Source organism: Chiloscyllium plagiosum, chromosome 7, assembly GCF_004010195.1.
Source record: "Chiloscyllium plagiosum isolate BGI_BamShark_2017 chromosome 7, ASM401019v2, whole genome shotgun sequence".
In the NCBI taxonomy this organism is placed as follows: Eukaryota; Metazoa; Chordata; class Chondrichthyes; order Orectolobiformes; family Hemiscylliidae; genus Chiloscyllium; species Chiloscyllium plagiosum.
The window spans coordinates 67,919,152-67,938,669 of NC_057716.1; the positions used below are offsets into that span (position 1 = coordinate 67,919,152).

Below are 19,518 nucleotides of genomic sequence, written 5' to 3' on the forward strand. Positions count from 1 at the left end.
CCCCCCCTTTCTCTTAAATACTTATATCTGTCTCCAACTCTCTAACAATATACTATTCCAATAAGACACTTATTAAACTTACATCAGCTTAATTTCAAAACCACACAACTGCTGTCTTCTGTGTCTTTCTTCTTCTGGCTGAGGATTTCCCTGGGTCATCTTCTTTCTTTTTACTGTGAATATGTTTCGCATTAAAAGGTACCTTTGATAGAGAGTGTTTCCTAATTTCTTGGAGAGCAAGGTGTTGGCTGTCCTTGCATTTCTGTCTCTACCACAGTTGCTCTCTTTTCAAAATATCTGCATTTTATACCTCTCCTCTTCATTAGATCATCCTCATTGGTTCAATGTTGACAAAACAATAAATTCAAACTTGATTGGGTTTTAGTATCTTGGGGCATAATTTAAACCGATTGGTTAAAACCGACTGTTGTCAAAATAGCAACCAAAACTCAGGTATGCATTTCATAGCCAAATGTTACATATTTTCAATTTTCCAGTACATTCTGAGACTGCCATTTACTCATATACGTAAGTGCCTGTAAACTCTCAGTTCAGAACAGCAGTCTATATCTCTCTTAAAGGTACAGTACATGCCTCAAACTTCATAACATTACTCATCCCTAGTTGCCCAAAAGTCAGTTAAGAATTAACCACATTGCTGTAGATCTGGTGGTTGATGTGTAAGCCAGACCCGATAAAGAATGTAGATTCCTTTTCTGAAGGGCATTGGTGAACCAGGTGAGTTTTTCCAACAATCAACATGGATTTATGGTCATCATTAGATTTATAATTTCAGATTTTTATTGGCTTTAAATTCCACCACCTGCCATGGCAGGATTCAAACCTGAGTCTCCAGAACATTATCTGAGTCTCTGGATTAATACTGTAGTGCTAATACCACTAGTCCATTACCTCACCAATATATATATAACTTGCTACTTATCAGCTCAAGCCTAGATATTGTCTAGGTTTGTTGGATTTTGGTTTGTGATGCTTCCGTGTCTGTGGAATCGTGAATGGTGCTGAACATTGTTCAGTTGTCAGCGAGCATCCCACATCTGACTTTATGAAGAAGGTAAGAGCCTTGATAAAGCAGCTGAAGATGTAGTAAGATACAAACCTGAGGAACTCCTGCAGAGATGCTCTGGAGCTGAGATGAATGACCTCCAATAGCCTCCATCTGCCTTTGAGTTAAAAAGTGTGATGCTGGAAAAGCACAGCCAGTCAGGCAGCATTCAAGGAGCAGGAGAATCAACGTTTTGAGCATAAGCCCTTCATCGGACATTTTTGATGAAGAACTTATGCTTGAAATGTCAACTTTCCTGCTCCTTGGATGCTGCCTTACTGGCTGTGCTTTACCAGAACCACATTTTTTCACTCTGGTCTCCAGCATATGCAGTCCTCACTTTCTCCATCTTTCTTTGATCTTGGTATGACTCTAACCATTGCAGCGTTTTCTCCTTGATTACCATTAACTCTGTTTTTGATAGGGATCCTTTTGACACCAGACTTGATCAAAGGCTGCCTTGTTGTCAAAGGCAGTCACCTTTACTTTTTACCTCATGTTCAACTCTTTTGTCCATGATCGAACCAAAGTCATACTGAGGTCAGGAGCTGAGTGACCATGATTGAACCAAAACTGAGCATTACTGAGCAGGTTATTGCTGAGCAAGTGCTGTTTGATAGCACTGTTGATGAAGCCTTCCATCATTTTATTCATCATTGAGAGTGGATGGATTGGTGGTAATTGACTGGATTTTTTCCCTTTGTTTTGCATACAGTATATACTTAGGCAATTAATCACTTTGTTGGTTAAGTGCCTTTAGTATACCTGTACTGGGACAGCTTGGCTAGGAGTGCAGTACGTACAGATTTTCAGTACTATTCCAAGAATATTATCAAAGCCCATAGTCTATGCAGTATCCGGTGCCTCTAATCATTTCTTGATATCATGTGGAGTGAATTGAATTGGCTGAAGTATGGCACCTGTGATAAGTGATGACAGGAGCTTTGGAGGAGGTCAAGATTCAGCATTAAAATTATTACAACATGCCACCAAGCATTCAGTCTCTTTCCTGTATTCTGTTTCATCATTGTCTGAGATCCGGCCTACAATGGTGGAGTCATCAGCGAACTTGTAGATGGAGTTGGCATGGAATTTGGCCACACAGTTGTGAGTGGATAGGGAAAATAGTAAGGGGCTGAGTACACAGCTTTGTGGGGTGCTGATGCTGGATCTTATTGTTGAGGTGTTGTTGCCTATTCTCACTGGTTGTGGTCTGTGGGTCAGGAAGTCGAGGATCCAGTTGCAGAGGGTGGAGCAGAGACCTATGTTTGGATAAAATAAATGACACTGGTGGATGTGCAACAGATATTTATTGTATCTGTTGCTCCCGATGTGGTCTCGTTTACACTGGGGAGACAGGACGCCTTCTCGCAGAATGCTTTAGAGAACATCTCTGGGACACCCACACCAATCAACCCCACTGCTCCGTGGCCCACATTTCAACATCCCCTCCCACTCTGCCGAGGACATGCAGGTCTTGGGCCTCCTCCACTGCCACTCCCTCACCACCCGACACCTGGAGGAAGAACGCCTCATCTTCTGCCTCGGAACACTTCAACCCCAGGGCATCAATGTGAACTTCACCAGTTTCCTCAGTTCCCCTCCCCCCACCTTACCCCAGTTCCAACCTTCCAGCTCAGCACCATCCTCATGTCCTGTCCTACCTGCCAATCTTCCCTCCCACCTATCTGCTCCACCCACCTCTCTGACTTATCACCTTCATCTCCACCTCCATCCACCTATAGTGGGCAGCACAGTGGCACTGTGGTTAGCACTGCTGCCTGACAGCGCCAGAGACCTGGGTTCAATTCCCGCCTCAGGCGACTGACTGTATGGAGTTTGCACATTTTCCCTGTATCTGCGTGGGTTTCCTCTGGGTGTTCCGGTTTCCTCCCACAGTCCAAAAACGTGCAGGTTAGGTGAATTGGCCATGCTAAATTGCCTGTCGTGTTAGGTGTAGGAGAATGGGTCTGGGTGGGTTGCGCTTCAGCGGGTCGGTGTGGACTTGTTGGGCCGAAGGGCCTGTTTCCACACTGTAAGTAATCTGTTGGCTACCTTCTCCCCAGCCCAACACCCCTCCCATTTATCTCTCCACCCCGAAGGCTCCCTGCCTTCATTCCTGATGAAGGGCTTTTGCCCGCCCAAAACATCAATGTTCCTGCTCCTCGGATGCTACCTGACCTGCTGTGCTTTTCCAGCACCACTCTAATCTAAACTCTGATCTCCAGCATCTGCAGTCCTCACTTTTGCCTAAAGTTGATGTGAGCCATGATTAATTTCTCAAAACACTTCATGATTATAGAGGTCAGAGCCACTGGGCGGTAGATATTAAGACACACTGCATGAGAGTTTTTTGGCACTAGAATGTCAGTAGTCTTCTTGAAGAAGGGCTTATGCCCGAAACGTCGATTCTCCTGTTCCCTGGATGCTGCCTGACCTGCTGCGCTTTTCCAGCAACACATTTTCAGCTCTGATCTCCAGCATCTGCAGACCTCACTTTCTCCTCAAAGTGGTCTTCTTGAAGCAGGCATAGACTTCAGATCGTAGTAAGGAGGAGTTAAAGATGTCTGTGAATACTCCCTCCAGCTGTTCTATACAGGATATGAGTGCTTGGCCAGAAACACCATCTGGGCCAGTTGCGTTCCGTGGGTTCACTCTCAAAAAGACTGACCTGACATCTGCAGTGGTGACTGAGGGAACAGGTGCAACCGCAGCTTTTGGGACAGGTGACACCATTTCACTGATGTTCTGTTCAAAATGAGCATGAAATGCATTGAGTTCATGAGCGAGGGATGTAATTTTACTTGTTATTCTCTTCTGCTTCACTTTGTAACCCATTATGCCATTTAAGCTTTGCCACAAACAATGGATATCTGTGTCATTAGTTGAGTCTCTAGCTTCGACCAGTATTGCCGGCATCGCTAATGGGCCTTATGGAGGTTATGTCTTCATTTTCTGTTAAGGTCAGGGTCATCTGACTCACACCTGGATTTCAGCAGGCAATGGTTCTCCCAGTTTATCCATTGTTTCTGATTGGGGAACATGCAGATTAGCTCCTGTGGCATGCAGTCTCCTACACTCTTGCTAATGAAGTTGTTAATGGTAGTGGCATACTCATTTAGGTTGACTGCCAAGTTCCTGAATATGGACCAGTCCACCCACTGCAAGCGGTCCCATTGAAGCTTTTTTGCTGCCTCAGACCAGCACTGTACTACTTTCTGTATTAGGTCCTCACACTTCATTTTCTACTTATAAGCTGAGGAAGAACACAGCATTGTTCCGATTTTCTGAAGTGCAGATGGGGTATGGAGCAGTAGATATCTTTGATGGTTGTGTAACAATGGTCAAGGATGTTTGGACCTCTGGTGGGACAGGAGACATGTTGATGGTATTTTGGCTGCACACTCTTGAGGTTGGTCTGCTTGAAGTCACCAGCTATGATGAACAAGGCCTCAATCTCTACCTCAATGTCAACAAACAAAAGAGCTAATCATTGACTTCAGGAAGCAAGGTGCAGGGCATGTGCCTGTCTGCATCAATGGTGCTGAGGTGGAGAACGTCAAGTTCCTAGGAGTGATGATCACCAACAATCTGTCCTGGTGCACCCACGTTGATGCTACAATCGAGAAAGCACAGCAACACATAATCAGGAAACTAATGAAATTTGGCATGTCCATAAAGACTCATACCATTTTTGATAGATGCACCATAAAAAGCATTCTAGCCGGATGCATCATGACTTGAAATGGCAACTGCTGTGCCCAGGACCATGAAAAACTGCAGTGAGTTTTGAACACAGCCCAGACCATCGCAGAAGCCAGTCTTCCATCCGTTGTCTCCATCTATGCTTGTCACTGCTTTTGGAAGGCAGCCAACATTATCAAAGGCACACACACATCTCCCCCCCCCCCCCACCACCAGTTATAATCTCTTCCATTAGGCAGAAGATACAAAAGCTTATACTGCTGTACCAACAGCTTCTTCCCCAACTGTTATAAGACTTCTGAATGGACATGTCAAATTTTAACTTTAATGTTGATCTTGTTCTTTGTGCACCTTCTCTGTAGCTGTAACATTGTATTCTTTACTCTGTTCTATTACCCTTAATACACTTTGTATCGTATGATCTGCACACAAAACAAAACTTTTCACTGTGCCTAGATACGTGACAATAATAAGTCAAATGAAATCAAATCAAGATAGTAACAGATACAGCATTATCTTTTGCGCTAATGTACTGGACTTCCCAATTATTGACGATGGAGATATTTGTGAAACCTCCTCTTCCAGTGGGTTGTTTAATAGTCCACCACCACTTATGAGTGAATGTGCAGGACTCAGAGCTTAGATTTAATCTGCTGGTGCAGAATCACTTAGCTATGTTTATTACTTGTTGCTTATGCTTTTTGGCACAAAAGTTGTCCTGTTTTATTATTTCACCAAGTTGACACCTAATTTTTATCTATACCTGATGCAACTCCTTGCATGGCCTGCTGTACTGCACTGAACCAGGGTTGATCCCTGACTTGATGGTGATAGTAGCATGAGGAATATATGGGGCCATGAAGTTGCAGCCTATGTTGAGTACAATTCTGCTAATGCTAACCCACAGTGCCTCATGAATGTCCAGTCTTGAGTTGCTGGGCCTGTTTGAAATCTATCCCATTTAGCATGTTAGAGGGTATCCTCATATTTTTGTCTCCACATAGATTGTGCTGTAATTACTCTTGCTGATACCATCACAGACAGATGCAGCAGCAGCAGGCAGATTGAGAATAATGTCAACTGTTTTTTTTCTATTATTATTTCCCTTACTACTTCATGCAGACCCAGTTTTGCAGTTATATCTTTTAGGACTTGACCAGCTTGTTCAATCGTGGTGCTGCCAAGCCACTCTTAGTAATAAGCATTGAGGTCTCACACTGAGAATATATCCTTCATCCTCTCCATTCTCACTGCTTCCTCCATGTGGGGTTCAACATAGAAGTGAACTGATTCATCAGTTGAGAGGGGGAAATACGTGGTAATCAGCAGGAGGTTTCCTTGCCTATGGGTTGGCTTGATTCCCTGAGACTTCATGGGATTGGAGTCAATGTTGAGGACTCTCAGGGGAACCCCCCCATGACTACATACAATTTTGCTACCAACTCCGTTGAATCTGTATTTCTAGTAGGACAGAAGATAGGAGGGCAAGGCATTGTCTGGAGCATTGTCTGTAAATTCTATGAGTATGACTATGTCGGGCTGTTGGTTGACTGGTGAAATGGCTCTGTCACTTCTGTCACTGTCCCCAGATGTTAGTCAAGAGGACTTTCTGGGGTCAACAGTGCCGAGTTCACTGCTGTTTCCAATGCCTAGGTTAATGCCTGGACGCTCATCTAAATTCTTTGAGACTTTTTAGTGGTTAAGGCCATTTCAGAGGGCTGTTGAGAGTCAATTACATTGCTGTGGGTCAGGAATCACATGGAGGCAAGACCGGTTAAGGGCTGCAGTTATTCTTCCAAAAAGGAGATTAATGGACCAGATGGGTTTTTATGACATTCAACAATAGTTTCATGATGACCATTAGACTTCACAATTCCAGCTTTTCTAAAGTTCAAACTCTGAGATTTGAACCCAGATCCCCAGAGCTGTGTCTCTGGATTACTGGTCCAACAACAATACTGCTACACCATCACCTCCTACAAGTGTATGTTCATAAGAACAGGCAAGAGCATAAGAAGTGGTTAATTATCTGATTGACCATTTCTTTATTTCAATACTTTCTTGGCCATTTCATTCCAGAATATAGCAAAAATAAATGTTGACATGAATCACATCCTGCATTTTTAGCAGAAGCTAAACTTCATAGTGAGATAAATTGAACCTTGACATATTAAATTCTAAAGCATTGTGAAGCAACCTTCCTTGCTTCTAGCTGCAGTATAAATGCAGAAACAATGTATAATTTGAACACAAAAATCTTAATCATTAAAGATTAAACAATTGCGCTAATCCTACATGTGTATGTTTATAAGAACAGGCAAGAGTATAAATTTAAGGCGATCATTGCAGGAATGTCGAGGGCAGTTAGAAAGTTTTCTGCAGGGGATCATTGGGAAATATAATGTCCTACAAAAATGGAAGGAAAATCAACCTAAATTTAAAAGGAAAATGGACAAATACTTGATTTATTTTAACTTATTCTAATGACAGATAGAATAGGGGAATGAGACTAATGTGTATCAGATTTTTAAGTCTACAAAGACCTGGTTGACTATCTGTCTGCCTTCTTTACTGTAAAGTAACATTATTCTATGATTCTTGTGATAATCAAGTTAAATATAGCTCTAGATTAACAAGCTACTATCATAATTATGTTTCAGATAAGGGAATATTAAAAAACTTGGAGTAGAAATATCCTGTGGTATAAAATAAAGTTACACCTTGTATAAAGAAAGTCTTCAATTTAAGTTCCTCTCAGTCATCAGCTGTTGTCACTGTGAAACAGAATCAATATCTATTAAATTTTATTGTGGAATCTGTAGTTCTTGACACACTAAGCAGAAGTAACCTATTCTCTTTAGCATTCCCAAGTAGCATTATTATCAACCCATATTTATAAACTGTAGTCTACTACATAAGGAAAAGCATGGGTATGAATACCATTTCAATCAAAGACAGTTCTAAAAACTCCAATCAGAATTCATGTCTAAGCGTACAAGGTAAACCTAAAAATATGACTTAATTTCTAGAACAAACATAAAAGAATTTTAACCTTACCATCCAGCAATTAAGATATCTATACAATGATTTATTGCCCCATTTCCATTCATTTTTTACTGGCAAAGGAGATTCACCAAGATGTTGCCTGAGATAGAGCAATCTGGCTATGAAGAGAGTCTGGATAATCTTGGGTTGTTTTCTTTGGAGGAGAGAGGTTGAGGGAATACCTGATAGAGGTGTAAAGGTTTATGAGGGGCCTGGACAGGATGAATATAAAGCAGCTGTTCTCCTTAGTCAAAGGATCAATAACAAGCGATCATAGTTTTAAGGTGAAAGGTAGAAAGTTTAAAGGAGATTTGAGGATTTCTTTTCATCTAGAGGGTGGTGGTGGTCTGGAATATTCTGCCTGGGTGGTTAGTTGAGGTGGGTAACCTCACAATCTTTAAAAAGTACTTGGATGAGGACTTGAAATATCATACTGGTCAAGATTATGCACCTAGTGCACGCAAGTGGAACTAGTATAGAGTTAGCGTGGCTTTGGTGGTATAGATTTTCTGGGCCGAGAGGTCTCTTCTGGATTGTACGGTTCCATGATTGCCAGTATCTTAACTGGACCTTTTCTACTGCTAGATCAATGCAAGTAGAAAAGAAACCAAGACACTTTTCTTTGTGGATAGAGTTTATTCACACTCAGTCTCACACCTCCTTTATCACATCTATCCTACCTGGTCCCCATTTATATCTATCGCTTCACTTAATAATTTAACAGCACTCACCTGTTTAGCTCCTTGCTAAATTAGATTAGATTCCCTACAGTGTGGAAACAGGCCCTTCGGCCCAACCAATCCACACCAACCCTCCGAAGAGTAACCCACCCAGACCCATTTCCTTCTGACTATGGGCAATTTAACATGGCCAATTCACCTGACCTGCACGTCTTTGGACTGTGGGAGGAAACCAGAGCACCAGGAGGAAACCCACACAGACACAGGGAGAACGTGCAAACTCCACACAATTGCCCGAGGCTGGAATCTAACCTGGAACCCTCATGCTGTGAGGCAGCAATGCTAACCATTGAGCCACCATACCGCATTTACAGGTTGTCAAGGTTTGCACCTGGCTTAATAAAGTGTCGCTGTTGTATATTAATCAGGTTCCTCGATGTACCAAACACTCAGGTGACAATTTAATGGCCAGCTGAGTAAAATGCCCAATATGGGCTTACCTTTTAGTATTATATTTTGTAAAAAAGGTGAGGTGACCCTGAGCATATAGAAACATTTGTATAATGGCCAGGAAAAATTCGAGTGTACCCTGAACTCCATAATGATATTTTGAATTTTTAATGTCCTGGTCTTCTCACATCTCACATTCCTGCTGTAGTCGTCTGGGACATACTTTGGTGTTGGTGGACAGCCTCCAGGGCACATGGCACTGGTCTGTCCAATTCCTGCTAGCTGTGTCTTTATTAGAGACAAAAAAAACTATAGACGCTGAAATCTAAAGTAGAGAAGCAGGAGGCTGGAAGAACACAGCATCAGGAGGTGGAGAAGTCAGTGTTTTCGGTCTAACCTTTCTTCACGACTGGGGGTGGGTGTAAGGGGAGTGCAGGTAAAGCGGCAGGTGGGGGAGGATTTTGGATGGGGAAAGGGGCAGAATGGTGAGGTGAAGGTACAGCCTGGTTGATCAATGGAACTAATGAATCTGGTTGATAGCTGGAATGAAAGGTCAGAGAAATGGAAGGGAGGGGGAGGGGCTGGAAAGGGAGTCAGGGGATGGGAAGGGAGGTTATTACAAATTGGGGAACTCAATGTTGAGTCCTCTGGTCTGTAGGCTGCCTAGACAGAAGATGACTACTTGTTCCTCCAATTTGCCCACCACCAAGACTATCTTCCCCTTCCCACCTCTGTCTGCCTTCCGCAAGGAGCAGTCCCTTCTCCAATTCTTGGTTCATGCCTCTCTCCCCACCAAACCTTCTCCCCCGAACCCCTGGTACCATCCGCTTCAACCATAATACTAATGTTTCTATATTCTTAGGATCACCTCACTTTTTTTTTAACAAAATAATACTAAAAGGCAAGCCCATGTTGGGCACTTTACTCAGCTGGCCATTAAATTTCCATCTGGGTGTTTGGTACATCCTAGGAACCTGATTAATATGCAGTTTTAACAGTGACACTTTGCTAAGCAAAACCTGCAGGCACACCACCCCACATACCTCCATCCAGGGCCCCAAAATGTCCTTGCAGGTGAGACAGAGGTTCACTTGCCTCTCCTCCAACTTAGCTTACCGGTGTTCCCAATGTGGTCTTCTCTACATTGCTGAGACCAAATGTAAAACTAAGGGTATGTTTCACCAAGCATTTCAGCCAGGTTTGCATGGACTGACCTGACCTCCTGGTCACAGCCCATTTCAATTCCCCTTCTCATTCTCTCTCTGACATGACCATTCTTTGCCTCCTCCATTGCCACAGTGAATCAGACCTCATCTTCCGCCTGAGCAGCTAACAGCCCGAAAGACATTGAGTTCTCCAATTTCAAATAACCTTCCCACCCATCCCCCCAACTCCCTTTCCAGCCTCTTCTCCTATCTTCCATTCTTCTGACTGACCCTTCCTTCCAGCAACCAACCGGATTCATTTTTCCTATCCACCAACCAGGCTGTACTCTCACCTGTGTTCACCAATCACTCCCTCACCACCCCATCTCTCTCCCCAAACAAATTCCTCCCTGACTCCACTTTTATCAGCAGCTGCTCTTATCCCCACCCCAGTCCTGAAGAAAGGTTACATCTGAAACATTGATTTTTCCTCCTCCTGATGCTGCCTGGCTAGCTGTCCCTTTATTGTTTGTTTCAGGCCACGGGCTAACAGAACATGAGGTCCAACTATTATTGGTAGACAACATCCAAGAGTGTGAAGGGTGGGAAAGATGTAGGTTGGGGACTGAGGTGGTTAATTTTGTCCAGTTTCACACCTGGGAGTGACAATATAAGGACCAAATGTATTTTAACGAGTTCTGTATGTTGTATTTTGTTATTTCTAGGAGGCTTGCAAAATCCACTCTCTTCTTAATCCCATTGTTTGGAATCCATCATACTGTTTTTGCATTTCTTCCGGATATTGAAAACTACCTTGCAGTGTACTTGCGTGTAGGCTTTGAACTTGGTCTTGCATCATTGCAGGTATTTAAAATTATCAGTCAGCCATATTATCACTAACAAGATTGTAGTTTTATAGGAACTTGATGTGAATAATGATGTATCACATGTTTAGGGGTTTCCAATATTCATTAAGAGCAATTGAGATTTTCTGCCATTGGTTTACAAGAAGCCTTACTCTATGTATGTTCAGTAGCATTGTGACGTCAAATTATTTTTCTGAGAGTAATATTATATCAATGTAAATGTGTTCTTTCCACCATTAATGAGGTGTTTTTTTTTTAAACTTACAGGGATTTGCTGTTGCATTACTCTACTGTTTCCTTAATGGGGAAGTAAGTATTTTACTGATTAGTTCTGTTTTATGTGTCACACATCATCAAAAGAGCTTTTCCTTCACAGTAATAACATTGTTTTACTTTGCTATCAATAAAACATGATAGGTTCGAGCTGAAATCAAGAGAAAATGGAGACGATGGAGGTTAAAGAAATATTTTGCTGTTAACCTACGCAATCAAAAAAGTTCCATAATTACCAGTGGGGTAACTGGTGCAATCCAAGTATCGCTACTGACGAGGTGCAGTACCTTGGATAAAAGGGAATTTGCTTAAGAAGGTTCAGCTGTTCTCTAAAGGATCGCATGAAACATTGTACTTTAATTGCTTTTCCAAAAGAAAATGTAAAAGAAAAATGTATTTCTGTGAACAATTTTACAGAGATTCTGCTGCTATGGATGGTCCAGAGGTTATTGACCTGTCAATTCCACTGAGAAGTACAAATTGTTTTCGTATTGTCTTCTCCACTAAGCTGTTGTTTGCAATGTGCTCTTACCAAGGAACAATACATTGATCCAGATTACTGGTATTATGTATGTTTGAAGTTTATGTGTAATTCTGTTACAAGTACTTTGATATTTAAGAAAGTTTATTTCAACTTATTACATGAATCGGCTTTGAGTAAGCAAGATAATTCTTGAGTAGCTTTTTTGTGTATTGTGATTGCAAATCAGTGTCCCAAATAATTCTTGAAGTATCTAAGTTACATTGTTGCATGCATGGGAAAAAGAAATTCTTACAAATAACCAAATGCTAATAGTGTCTGAGTGTTAATCTCATTGTTTTATCATATTGTAACAGTTCCACAATCAGCTAAGATGGATAGCAAAGCCTTTCAGCTCAAAATAATCTATCAACAAGCATTGCAAAGATGTAGACCCTGTAAAATTGTTACTGTAAGGAAACCAAATCATCTTGCCCTTCAGCATGATTAAGACACTGAAAATCTGAGAGTTGGAACACTCTGAGGTATAATGCATTAGAGTTGCAGCTTTGTAATTCTATTACATGAAACATAATTACTAACCTCTATGCAGACAGAGGCTAATGCTTATTAACAGGCTGCCAAATTGAGTTTCCTTAGTAAGGATGAAGAATTAAGTTTACAGAAGCGTTTCAGTTTCAAATATTATTTTCGTGAGATTAGTGAAGCTAATTTAGTATTAACAGTAATAATATCAAAGAAGAGCAAATTCGAATTCATTTCACTACAATTAGACTATAGTCAAGATAAGATAAATTATTTCATTAGCAATATATATTGTTTTGGTTATTGTATCTCTTCAACTTATTTAGTTTGCTTGAACCAATTGGAGTTGGGATCCAAGGGAGCCTTGTGGGGACTACCACGTATCATTTGACCCTGTAACTCAAAGCCTCTGCATTTCTTTTCTGATGCTTTAGGGTTTCACATGGGTAATGGGCAGTTTTTATACACACATCTTGCAACTTGATGACATCAGCTGAATGGCCTGTTCTTATGTTCCGATGATGTATAATGTTAGTCAACACAATTACATCAATATGTTGTATAAATCAGTTAATTATAACTGGTGATGAATTATTATGGGCTAAATTCAACATTTTTTGATTAAGTGTCAGATGCGTTGAGTTTTTTGGAATTTATTTGACTTATTTTGAAAAGCTGCTTGAACCCAGATGTGCACTGGGATTCTGAAGCTGCCCTACCCAACAATGAACAGGTTCTGAACATGGTGGAGAAGGGGGTGATGGTGCTGTGATTTTCTAACATGGACTTGGACACTGTATTGAAAAGGTGGTGCAGAGAAGGGGTAGCCTTTTCCCAGAGGACTGGCAGACCACACTAGCATGCTGATCTGTGTTTGCCACTCAGGTCAGTGCCGTATCCATGGTGTGCAGGTTGGCTAGCCGTGCCACAAGAAGGTCAATGACCTTCTCCATGACACCAGGATATGTGCCACACTCAGATTCATACATCACAGAAAAGTCTCTTCGGCCTGTTCAGTCTGTATCAATACAATAACTACTATAAGTGTGCTAATACCAATTTCCTGCACTTGTCCCATATCCTTGACTGTTATGATATTTGAAGTACTCATCCAAATTTTTTTTAAAGGTTGTAAGGTTTTCAGACTTCAATACCTTCCCGGGCAGTGCATCCCAGATTCCCACAACCCACTCAATGAAAATGTTTTTCCCTCCAAATTCCCTCTGAATCTCCTGACCCTTACTCTAAAACTATGCCCCCTCATGACTGACCCTTCAACCAAAGGGAACAGCTAATTTCTATTCACCCTGTCCATACCCCTCATAAACTTAAACACCTAAAACCTGTCCCACTTCAGTCTTCCCTGCTCTAAAGAAAACAATCCAGGCCAATCTAGTCTCTCCTTTCACCTCAATTTCTCCATCTTAGGCAACATCCTGGTAAACCTCCTCTGTACCCCCTCCAATGCTCTCACATCCTTCCTGTAGTGAGGTGATCAGAACAGCACACAGTACTCCTGTTGTGGTCTGACCAATCCTCTCCTAGAACTCCAACATTACCTTCTCTTGCTCTTAGTCTATACTGTGATTGATGAATGTATAAGTGTCCCATATTTCTTCTTAACGATCCTATTTACATGCTCTGTGAATAATTACCCCAAGATTCCTCTATTCCTCCAAGCTACCCAGTATCCTGCAATTCATTAAATACTCCGTCATCTTGTTTCGTCTTCCAAAGTGCATTACTTCATACTTATCAAAGTTAAATACCATCTGCACTGGTCTGCCCATCTGACCATCCCATCTATACCTTCTTGTAACCTATATCTTCCTGTAATCTGCTTTGCTATTAACTATTCTGCTAATCTTGGTGTCATCTGCAAATTTGCTGAATGTTCCTCTTATGTTTTCATCTGTATTATTTAAGTATGTTAGAAACAATAAGGGCCCCAGTACTGATCCTTGTGGCACACTGCTGGACAGCGACATCCAATCACTCAAACAGCTTCCTACCACTACCCTTTGTGTCTTATTACTAAGCCAGTTTCTGATCCATCTCACCAAGTTTCCCTCAATTCCACATGCTTTAACCATCTCAATCAATCAGTCTCCCATGTGGGACCTTGTCAAAAGCTTTGCTAGAATCCATATAAACTACATAAACAGAACTTCCCTCATCTAGGTACTTGATCACATTTCCAAAAAAATTCTAACAAAGTTGTTCGGCATGACTTCCCTCTGCCAAAGCCATACTGATTATCCCTAATTAACCCATCCCTTTCCAAATGGATATTAAGTCGCTTCTTCAGAATTTTCTCCAATATTTTCCCGACCACTGATATGAGACTCACTGGTATATAATTTCCTAGTTCATCGCTATCACCCTTCCTGTGGGTCAGAAGTCACACGGCAACAGGCTATACTCCAACAGGTTTATTTGAAATCACAAGCTTTCAGAGCGCTGCTCCTTCATCAGCATTTATTTGTTAAATACAATATTATTATAAATTCTTGAATGTGACCATTTGTTACTGTTAACCATTTTTCATGTGCAAAACTGAAACTTCTTGTGCTGGCTTATCCATGTGAGTTGTTTACTTCTTAGTTATTACATAAACTAGTAAATACAACTTATAACTTGTAGTCTTTTTTTGGAGTACTTGTTGCCAATTGTAATGTTTATAAAAGCTTTTGCTCTCCATTCTCCATGCACTAGTCTCTCAATACATGTTATCAAACCAAAACTCCCCAGGATGCTGAAGATCTCATAAGACAGAAGGTGCTGGAAAACTCGGCAGGTTTAGCAGTGTCTATGGAGAGAGAAAAACACTGTTAAATGTTTCATGGCTCTTCTTTGGAACTTTAGAACTGTTTCAAGGGGAAGTAATTAGGCTCAAATGTTAGATGTTTCTCTCTTACAGATGCTGCCAGACCATCTGAATTTCTCCAGCATCTTTTGTTTTAATTTCTAGGAGAGGATGGGGAAGATGGTGTCATTCTGCTTTATGTGTAACAATAGTGGCTTAGTTTATTGTTAGACTGCCTGTGAAATGTGCATTCTATAAATCATAAAGTATACTGATCTTCTCTCCACCATAAGGTTAGAAGTCGGGATGTTCACTTATGATTGCACGATGTTCAGCTCAATTTCTGATTCCACATATATTGAAGCTGCCCACATTCAAAGGTAGCAAGAGCTGGACAATATCCAAATGGCAAGTAACATTCATTCCCATCAAGTTCCAGACAATGGCCATCTCTTCAACAAGGGATAATCCAACTCTTGCCTCTTGACATTCAATGGCATCATCGATTCTCCTGCTATCAACATGCTGGTGGTCACCATTGATCATAAACTGAACTGGTCTAGCCATATAAATACTGTGGCTAAAAGAGCAGGTCAGAGGCTAGGAATCCTGCAATGAGTGATTCACCTCCTGATGCCATCCACCATTATAATGTCAGGAGTGAATGGAGTACCCTCCACTTAGCGAGCTGAGTGCAGCTCTAACAACACTTAGAAAGCTAACACCATCCAGATCAAAGCAGCCCACTTGATTGGCACCATATCCACAACCACTCAAACTCAACAGCAGCAGTGTTCACTAACTCAATGTTTGAAGAACATTGTTCCTGAATGTTTTTTATTGTTTCATAGGATGTGGGTAGTCTCTGGAAAAAGACAGTATTTGTCACCTATCCAAATGGATTTTGGGCAACATTTATTTTTTGAATTACTGTAACCATTTGGTTTTGATCATATTAGGCATCAGTGGAGTAATTTTATTAGCTTGTACTGCTCTTTTTGTGGCAGAACATGTGAAAAATTCAGACATTAGCTGCCCACCTTAATTTTCCAACTGTATCTGAATTTTCACTGTTGCCTGCCAAGAGAAGTTCCCCACTGACACCATAGTTCAATAAAATTACCATGTTCAGTATCTATATCAGGCATCATATGTCAGGAAATTTGAGTGAGCTGCAGAACAATGTTTTCTCTGATTAATTCCAAAAAAATACACCTCAACACAATCCCAGAAGAGCACTTGCATTATTTCAATATTCATTATCCTAATTCTCACACCAGTCATGCTCAGAACATCTCAGCGAGTCAGCCAATTTAATGCCAACCAGTAGACAGCTTTATGATCTAAACCTATTCCCAATATAATTGGTTTAAGACTTTCCACATTCATTTTACTCAGAACATTTCCCATAAAAGCACAGGAGACAGTATCCAGAAATCTGAATTGGACTCAAATCCATATTTCAAGAAGATAAAATACAGAGTTTAGTAAGCAAAAGTGTCACTTAATTCATAAAGTATTGCGATCTTCAAATCTCATAAATGATACAATTTTTAATTTCTTTTAAAATAAATGATCAAAATTTTCAAAGCTTTTAAATGTTGTTAAATATTAAGACAATAATATTCTTACCTATCTACCTCTCACCAGTTGCACCTGCTTATCCTTTCATTAACATAGTTGATCTCACTTCAAGTACTGTTAGTAAAGTGGTTACTTTTAACATAAATGCAATATTCTTAGAAATAATGAAACTATAAACACAAGCTGGGGTTATTCTCCAAATCACAAATTATCGCATATATTTTGGTACTGTGATTTGTTTTCTGATTTCTGCTTGAATATTGTTGATTTTTTAAAAAATCCTATTTAAAAATAGGAACATAAAACAGCACATTGCAATACAAATTACAGAGACAGTGCAGTTCTATTGAGTTTGTGAAAATAGTAATAGCAATGCTCAAAAGTGAGAAACCTGGAACACACACACTTCACATATACAGACTCAGAGACCAAACTATTTCATATAAGTGAGGAACTCATAAGAAAATGTATCGAGCAAACAAAATTATTCATATGTCTGCTGAAATCTCTGAGTTTGTAATGCTGTACATGTGAAGACCACTAATACCATTGATGAAGAAAAGAAATGATGCGATGAACGCACACCAATAAGCTAAACTGATGCCTGTGAATGTAATAAAAGTCCACAACTGAATGGCAAAGACCAGCATGCCAACAGATGTCATGAAGAAAGCCAGGAGAATCAACCCTGAAGCATATGCCCACTTGCGCCTGGAATAAGTATCTTGACAAATTTGAGAGGTGATCAGCATGTCCAAGCCAAAAATTGCCAGCACCACAGCACATGTGATGACGATTCTTGTGAAAACAAGAGCTGTATATAACCCATTAACCTCAGCAACACTTAAATCTGTTGTACATTGAGGCTCGCTGTCATACTCTACAGTGCAGAAATGCCAGAGTCCAAATAGCTTCCTGTCTGCAAACAGCCAAAAACCTGAGCACACAGAGATGGATGACAGAATAACTGCAATGGTTGTGCAGAGAATTATCAGAATCTTTAAGACTGTGTTCAGTGCTGATTTTCCAGCCTTCCAGCCTTGGAGCTCTTCTTGTACCTAGAATGAAATGTACATATTATTAGGAGAGAGACATTACTTCAGAACTAATGTTCAATGAATTTTATATTTTTGAACTTAGATAAGACTTTATTCTATCAAGCCTCACAGAGGTAGTGCATCCCTAAACATTTTAATTGCTACAAAATCACAAAATCCGATTTCTGCAAGTGTTCCCTAAAGGATTGTAAAATAGGCCTTTATGGCTACAAGCCAAATTAAATGGTTCAGATAGCATCATGATAGCAGACCACCAGATGACAGTACAAACAAATTTTAAACATTTGAATTTTAAAAGCTTTTCATTGTGAGCATTTTACTGTATGCAATTTCTCTTTCCCATTTTAAACTAAAATAGTGTTCCGGAAAATGATTTGATATTATAGTGCTAAGAAATGGAATTCTTTCCATTTCAGACAACCAGAGAAAGAGGTTTGCTCCTGGGAAAATAAGCTAATCAGCAGCCTATCCAGGAGTAGTAGCTGAGAATCTAATGTTCATGATGGAAAGCAGTTCCATTCTCTAAGATGGTTTCTCATTTAAACCTGCCAGGAATGATGAGGAGACAGAGAGCTGGAAGTGATATTTTGATCAACAAGAGGGGATCTAATGCAATAGTCTCCAGCATAATTCTCACAGACAGGGAGGTACAGAGGCAAAGTCAAATGAGAATATCTAGCTTCTGCTGGGTGAGAGGGTTACAATTCCCCCTACTCAGTTGTTAATTTTGTTTAACTCTGTCAAACTGGCAGTCGTTACCTAGGGACTCACTTGTGTTCCTATAAATAGGAAAAGACTGAAATTGTGATTGGCTAAGGTAGGGCATATACATCCCCTTAGGCCATCCGCCATTAATTTGTTCATGCCTCGACTGTATTTCAAACTTCCATTTCCTCCAGATCTCATGATACCAGAGCCTAACAAAAATCATTGGGCAACATGAATTCCAGATTCCTATCATCTTTTGGGTGAATAAATGCTCCTTGCTCTTAGTCCTCAATGGCTTACTTTAAATTATGTCCCACACCGGTACTAGGTTTAGGGCCTCACATTATGAGAGACATCGAAATATGCAAAACAAAAGACATTTCAAATTTTACATAACTGATTGGAAGGTAAAGCAGATAGGAAAACAAGATGGTCTAAAACACATTTCCATTCTGATATGGCAAACTATATTTACGTGTGACAATTATTATATGACAACACAATTATTAAACAGAGGCAATTATTCAACAACAATTGTTATATAAAACAGGGGAGAAAGTGAGGTCTGCAGATGCTGGAGATCAGAGCTGAAAATGTGTTGCTGGAAAAGCGCAGCAGGTCAGGCAGCATCCAGGGAACAGGAGAATCGACATAAGCCCTTCTTCAGGAATGAGGAAAGTTTGTCCTCTTTTGGGTTTGTCCTCTTCTTCAAGGACCGCAATTTCCCCCCCAACGTGGTCGACGATGCCCTCCACCGCATCTCTTCCACTTCCCGCTCCTCCGCCCTTGAGCCCCGCCCCTCCAACCGCCACCAGGACAGAACCCCACTGGTCCTCACCTACCATCCCACCAATCTCCATGTTCAGATCATCCGCCGTCATTTCCGCCACCTCCAAACGGACCCCACCACCAAGGATATATCTCGCCCCCCTCCTCTATCAGCTTTCCGTAGAGACCACTCCCTCCGCGACTCCCTTGTCAGATCCATACCCCCCACCAACCCAACCTCCACTCCCGGCACCTTCCACTGCAACCGCAGGAGGTGCAAGACTTGCGCCCACACCTCCCCCCTCACCTCCCTCCAAGGCCCCAAAGGAAACTTCCACATCCGCCACAGATTCACCTG

The 19,518-nt window shown here is 41.0% G+C and overlaps 1 protein-coding gene across 4 annotated transcripts in view; it reads right to left on the reverse strand.

Moving 5' to 3' along the window:
* Window positions 1-14,699: 14,699 nt before the first annotated feature.
* The window catches only part of tmem37 (transmembrane protein 37), a 22,277-nt gene continuing 17,458 nt past the window's right edge, over window positions 14,700-19,518 (reverse strand). For 2 of the 4 annotated variants that reach the window (XR_006312160.1, XR_006312159.1), the window contains exon 4: window positions 17,609-17,684. Coding sequence is in view for 1 of the 4 variants with exons in the window: in XM_043693989.1 (XP_043549924.1) it covers window positions 17,115-17,684 (570 nt within the window). In the remaining 3 variants the exon portion in view is untranslated. Of the gene's footprint in view, window positions 17,685-19,518 lie in introns of all 4 variants that reach the window. The other 2 variants (XM_043693989.1, XR_006312161.1) reach the window with 2 other exon arrangements.